We start from the raw sequence: 5,631 nt of genomic DNA, 5'->3' as shown, positions 1-5,631 counted from the left end.
CTCAGGGCCCTGGGGGAGAAAGAGAGGGGTCAAGTTAAGGGACACTGCAAGTCCTGGAGTCTTTATACTACCAAACCCTGCAACCCTGCGGGTGTTCGGCCTAAGTCGCTCATATACCTGTCGTCGGCCATGGCGCTGGAGATGTTCAGGTACTGTGCAACACGCTGCGAGTGTGAAGGTCAAAGGTCAGGTCCGGTCACCGTGGGGAGAGCTTAAGTCTCAAGCAGACTCGCTTCGCTAGCTCCGCCAGAAAAGGGGCTGGGCGGGGGCCGTCCAACTCAGATCGCCGGGCAGATGTTTTTTTCCAGAAACGCTCACCAGCCTGAAAACATAGAAACAAATACATGGATTTCCCCAGACACTGTGCAGCGCTTTCCTATCCTCACACCGCCACTCCGGAAAGTACAGGTTCATTTTCCATTTGGCGAAAACCTCTTCCCCCAGGTAGAGGGGTTTCGGTAAGAGTGGTGTAAGATTGGGAATTCATGCGTTTTACACTAGAGCAGTTCTCTGCTTTCTCTTTGAAAATATATCGACGTTACTGAACTGATAGAGCACATTTTTTTAGGTCATCATGAGTTTTGAAAATCCGTGGTTTTCGGTCTGCCTATGACTTGAATTTTGAATTCCTGGGTATTCTTGCAACTCATTGACCAGTTAAAAAATCCATATCGAGACTCGATGAACTCGCTCGTGGACTGTACTTTGTAAGTGAAATTTGGATGAGAAGGGGCAAAAGTGTAGAAAAGAATGTATACGCCATAAATTTAAAAAATAATTTATTATCCATACGACACTTCAAAGTGAAAAACATTAGAAAAAAACAAAAATAAATTTGGCAGAAAAACACAACACGATGGTCTCAAACGCGGGCCCAAAGGCACCGCCACGGAACGGTGTCCCGGGTGTCAGTGTGCGCCTCCGGCGAGGGGCACTGTCCGACGGTGTGCCCAAACAGGGCGAGCTCGTTCAGGCCCAGGGCCAGCTCCCGGTGGCAGCCCTTCGCGCACGCCCGGCACGAGGGCCGGCGGCAGTAGGCGGGGTCGCGCACCAGGATGTGCAGCGAGGGGTTGGCCGCAAGGACGGCGCCGACGGCGGGGCCGTGCATCCAGGCGTGGGTGCAGTCCTCGCCGTCCGGCAGGCGCCGGTGCTGCAGGCTGCGCAGGGCCGGGGCCGTGGCCGGCGTGATGCCCTGCAGGAGGTCGTCGGTCAGCGGCGCGTGGGTGACGGACAGCTGCGTGAGGCAGGGCAGGCGGGGCAGCGCGAGCACCAGCGGCCGCAGCGAGAACGACGGGTGGGCGATCACGGACAGCCCCTCCAGGGTGCGCGTCAGGGCCGCGAGCAGCTCGACGCCGAAGTCGGCGGGGACGTCCTCCTCGGCGGGGTCGTCCTCGGCGAACCCCAGGACCACCGTCGTGAGCTGCGCGGCGCGGCGGAGGAACTTGACGGCGTCCCGGACGGCGGCCGGGCTGTAGGGCCGCACGAGGAGGGTCACGTTCCTGAGCGACCTGCACGCACCCACGGCCTGCAGCCCCGGGAGCAGGTCGCACACCAGGTTGTGGAGCTTGGGCATGCCGGCCAAGAGGCCCGCCGACTTGGCCGAGGCGCCGCCGGCGTGGTGCATGTGGACCTCCTGCAGGGTGGCGGCGTGCCCGGCCAGCAGGAGGTTGACGAAGGGCTGCGTGGCCCTGGACAGCTGGCAGTCGAAGTACTGCAAGGACGGCCGGGGCGGGCCGCGCACCACGGCGCGCTTGGTGGCGGGCAGGCAGGGGTTCGTCAGGCGGCACGACGTCAGGGCCGAGGAGGCCGCGATCGTGCTCAGCAGCACGTCGCCGTCGACCGCCCCGACGCACGAGCACAGGCAGACGCTCTTGAGGCGGCCGAGCGCCTCCTGGTTGCGCACCACCAGCCCGGCCTCCGCGGCCGAGCCGCAGATGCCCAGGTCGAGGTGCACGTCCTCGACGGCGCACTTGGTCTTGACGAAGGCCCGGGTGTGCTTGTCGGAGTAGTACGTGATGGCGTCGAGGCACGGCGCCAGGCGCAGCACCGCGCAGTAGCAGCGCTTGGGCTTGGGCCGCTCGGTGAGCCGGCGGTGGCGCCACGCGTCCGGGTGCAGGGCCAGCGCGCCGAGGCGCTTGCACACGAGGCGGCACGCGAAGAGGTCCTCCACGTCCAGGTACTGCATCACCACCAGCAGCACGTCGTCCACCAGCTTCAGGGCCATGGCCAGAGACCGCGCGGGAAGCACACTCTGCAACAGGACAGCACGCTGTAGTACACTAGGTCGCACGGGCGCACGGCCCAAGTCCGTCCGCCAACAGCAGCGCAAGGGACACAACAATGCCTACCTGTGTGAAAAAGCTGTTCACTCGAAGACTCGAAGTCGAGTAGATGATCTAAGGCCTAGAGCAGCAGCGACCTGGACCCGGCTAGGGATGTTAAGCGACTGAGGACTGGGGTTGAGCAAGGGTAGTGATGGTAGAGGGTCCTAACTTAGACCTAAACTGCCGTGCCTGACGCATGGAATGACCCAGGTCGGGAAGGGGGGGGGGGGGCAGATGCCGGGCCGTGGATCCTGGATTCCCCGGAGATCCGGAGAGTCGGGGCGTGCGGGGATGGGGATTGCCCTGCTGGCTGGGTCTGGGCTGGGACTGACAGTCGAGTCGAGTCATCGTGGCCGTGTCATCAGTTGGAAGTCGAAGCGCCGCACGGCAACCGTTCCCGTTCTCCAACCGGATCGACCGGCAGCAGCAGCGGGACAGTCACAGAGGTAAAATTAACATTTGAGGTCAAATCACTCTCACCGAACAATCGAATTCGCACTCGGAAAAGGGAGGGGGGGTGGGGGGGCTACGTAGGGTGAAGTGAAGACAAGTGTCCCTTTGGCTCACCGTACCGCCTCATTTGCAGCCCCACATCGCCATGCAGTGCAAGGTGTGCGACGAGGAGTTCGACCGGGAGGTGCGCGCCCCCAAGATAGTGCCCTGCGGCCACACCGTGTGTCTGCGGTGCCTGCAGGGGGGCAGCGAGACCAAGTGCCCCACTTGCAACAAGGTGAGTTTCAGAAACGTGCTATTGAGTCAAGCTTTATACGAAGAACACTTGCAAATGCGTGTTTGAATACTTGGTTATCAGTGATGTTGCAGTTTGGCCTGCAGCCAGCCTGCCGTGTGACCATAATGTGACCAAATGTTAATGACATCGCAATGCGTTCCGTTACATTTTTAAGTATTTGTGTCGCGTGTTTGTCCAGGTGTTCGACGCCGCCCCCGCGTCGCTCCTCAGCAATCTGACTCTGCTGGAGAACCTGGAGCAGCAAGGTGAAGCCAGGTAAGGCCCGTCGTGACGTGTGTGAAAACCCTGCAAAAAATATCCTCGTAAATTTACAATTTGTTTTGTAATTTACTTTTTTTACAAAATATGATTTAAAGTTACGACGGCCTAATCTTGATCGTCCGATAAATTTCGTGTCTTGGAAAATGCTTGTAAATTTACTATCGCAAACTGTAACTTGACGGCACGCTTTGTGAAAAAATTATCCCGTAAAGGCTGCAACTATTTTTCACAGTGTGCCGGACACTCGGTGCAATATCTCGCGCTAACTGTGCGTTTTGCGACAGGGTCCGACGCGGCTGGTGCTGCGACTGCCGAGCCGCGGCCGCGCGCCGCTGCTGGGACGAGCACGAGGTGCTGGCCGTCAAGGCCGCCCTGAGGCGCCACCTGCGCGCGGGCGAGCTGCGGCAGGCCGCCGGCCAGCTCGAGGACCTCCTCCGCGAGTGCCAGCACGCCGAGACCCTCCTAGTCCTGCAGTCCGAAGCGTCCTGGAGCCTGACCCTGCGGAGCGGGCGCCACGAGCTGACGGGGACCGTGAGGAACGCGGAGGACGCACTCACCAAGGCCATGTGGCTGGTGCTGGCGGAGAAGTTTCCCCTCTCAAAGGTATAGTGAGCAAGAGGGGGAGAGGGGGGGGGGGGTCATCGAACGGCGTCGTGAGAAAGCGTACATCCTAGAGGCAGACTTCCCATGCCTCAAAAGTTTGCGCTACACTGCTATTTATGCCTCTACGACCAATTCGAGGTTTATCAATAAAACGGTCCAAAGAGGGTAAAGCCGACCCCCTACGAAAGTCACATCATTCTCGCAAGGCGAATGTAGTTACAGCCATATCAATCCGACGAACTTTCTCTTGTTTTCGCTAACTTTGCATTGCGCAGGTTCGAGACGCCGCCGCCGACGGCCCACCAACTGCCGAGCCCCCTCCAACAGACGGGCCACCAGCTGCCGAGCGCCCTGCAGCTGCCAGGCCACCAGCTGCCGAGCGTGCTGCAGCTGCCAGGCCACCAGCAGCCGTCGGCCTTGCGACGGCGCCCCCGACTTTGATGCACAGGTGGAAGGAAGAGAATGACCAGGAGGACGACCAGGTATACATATAACGTGAAAAAATGATTGACGCCAAATGTGAAAATTTTGTGGCAATTCTCTGCGACTAGTCCCTGTGAAAAGAGGGGCTCAAATATTAGTACTGTTGTTGCAGATGATGCCAGTCAAACGGCTGATCCAGGTAGACTGCGGGCAAGACCCCGCCCGCGCTCTCCATCGACTGCGGAAAGTCGCACAAACGGTGGAGCGGCTGATTGTGACTGGTGCCAACCTGGCTCACCTGAGCACGATTCTCGCCATGCCACGACTCCAGAGGTTGGTCGTGGACTCAAGTGGCGTTGTCGCGATGCCCACGGTCCCGCTCCCGCCGCGAGGGGAGAGCGACGGCGTGGGCTGGCTGAGGACGGGCCGCAACGTCCACCCCATGGCGCTGCAGTACATGCTGTGGACGTACGCCCGCTCGCTCATGGAGCTGGAGGTGGAGGTGCACGAGGAAGGGTGGCGAGACTGCCACGTCACCTGGAGCGAGCTGCAGCGCGTGCTCCGGGATTCCGGCCTACCGCAGGTGCGGGAGCTCAGGAGGATGGTGGTCACCTGGTCCGTCCACCCCCCGAGGGGCAGGTTGTCCTGCCCTCAGCGCCTCAAGACGTTGCGGCAAATAGTCACCAAGTGCAGGATGCAGTGTCGTGAATGTGGCGCAGTGCCGTGGGCAGACGCATGAGAGGAGCGCTCTGTCCTGTCACCTCCTGTTTGTTGCTCAACGATCCAATAAAATACTATGTTTTTTGCTCAGCCATGTGACGTGTCATATTTTGCCTGACCCACGACGTGGAAAACCTCTCGAGGTCAGGGCGATAAAAGCGCTGTGGGGGCAAGTCGAGAAACTGTTACGCACCACCAACCGGCCGACCCTTTCCCAAAAATCATATAGTTTTCTCAATCAGCATTAAAAATGTTCCAACTAGTCGTTTACGATGTCTGCTGGTTCGCTCTCTCTACGCTCGCTCGGGGGCGTGACTCAGACGAAATCAGTGAACAGTATACATATATAAAAAAAAAATGCAACGTCAGAAAAAATTACAGAAAAAACAGTGTACCGTACAGAGCGATGAATCGCGCACAAAAAGCCCATAATTGTCTATAGGCCAGTAGAGAAATCCAAAGAGAAGGGTGAAGAGCAAAAGTAGAAATAATTCTTGGATACACATTTTATTTCCAGAATCCATATTGTGTCGACACAAACTGATAACA

General features: G+C 58.6%; 3 protein-coding genes across 3 annotated transcripts; 2 read left to right on the top strand and 1 right to left on the bottom strand.

Moving 5' to 3' along the window:
* Window positions 1-762: 762 nt before the first annotated feature.
* On the bottom strand, window positions 763-2,785 carry LOC113211019 (uncharacterized). The gene is made up of 2 exons (XM_026429253.2): window positions 2,349-2,785; window positions 763-2,251 (listed from the first exon to the last, which is right to left on the bottom strand). The coding sequence occupies exon 2, from the start codon at window positions 2,222-2,224 to the stop codon at window positions 863-865; it is 1,362 nt and encodes a 453-aa protein (XP_026285038.1). The 5' UTR covers window positions 2,225-2,251; window positions 2,349-2,785; the 3' UTR covers window positions 763-862.
* A 129-nt stretch (window positions 2,786-2,914) lies between these two features.
* On the top strand, window positions 2,915-3,424 carry LOC113211022 (E3 ubiquitin-protein ligase NHLRC1-like). Its single transcript, XM_026429257.2, has 2 exons — window positions 2,915-3,054; window positions 3,254-3,424. Exons 1-2 carry the CDS (start codon window positions 2,923-2,925, stop codon window positions 3,332-3,334), a joined length of 213 nt encoding a protein of 70 aa, XP_026285042.1. The 5' UTR covers window positions 2,915-2,922; the 3' UTR covers window positions 3,335-3,424.
* A 139-nt stretch (window positions 3,425-3,563) lies between these two features.
* On the top strand, window positions 3,564-4,433 carry LOC113211008 (uncharacterized). Its single transcript, XM_026429242.2, has 2 exons — window positions 3,564-3,939; window positions 4,215-4,433. Exons 1-2 carry the CDS (start codon window positions 3,901-3,903, stop codon window positions 4,431-4,433), a joined length of 258 nt encoding a protein of 85 aa, XP_026285027.2. The 5' UTR covers window positions 3,564-3,900.
* Window positions 4,434-5,631: the final 1,198 nt, after the last annotated feature.

Source organism: Frankliniella occidentalis, unplaced genomic scaffold, assembly GCF_000697945.3.
Source record: "Frankliniella occidentalis isolate FOCC.00 unplaced genomic scaffold, Focc_3.1 Scaffold3, whole genome shotgun sequence".
Taxonomy (NCBI): domain Eukaryota; kingdom Metazoa; phylum Arthropoda; class Insecta; order Thysanoptera; family Thripidae; genus Frankliniella; species Frankliniella occidentalis.
Note: the sequence above shows the minus strand (reverse complement) of the source record. Positions and strands in the feature narration are given on the sequence as shown.

What these genes read in the sequence shown, in the direction of transcription:
- LOC113211019 (XM_026429253.2), bottom strand. Translation starts at nt 2,224, where the DNA reads ATGGCCCTGAAGCTGGTGGACGACGTGCTGCTGGTGGTGATGCAGTAC.
- LOC113211008 (XM_026429242.2), top strand. Translation starts at nt 3,901, where the DNA reads ATGTGGCTGGTGCTGGCGGAGAAGTTTCCCCTCTCAAAG. An exon ending in AGAAGTTTCCCCTCTCAAAG is followed by an intron (nt 3,940 to 4,214) that starts GTATAGTGAGCA and finishes TGCATTGCGCAG; the next exon opens with GTTCGAGACGCCGCCGCCGA.
- LOC113211022 (XM_026429257.2), top strand. Translation starts at nt 2,923, where the DNA reads ATGCAGTGCAAGGTGTGCGACGAGGAGTTCGACCGGGAGGTGCGCGCC. An exon ending in AGTGCCCCACTTGCAACAAG is followed by an intron (nt 3,055 to 3,253) that starts GTGAGTTTCAGA and finishes GTGTTTGTCCAG; the next exon opens with GTGTTCGACGCCGCCCCCGC.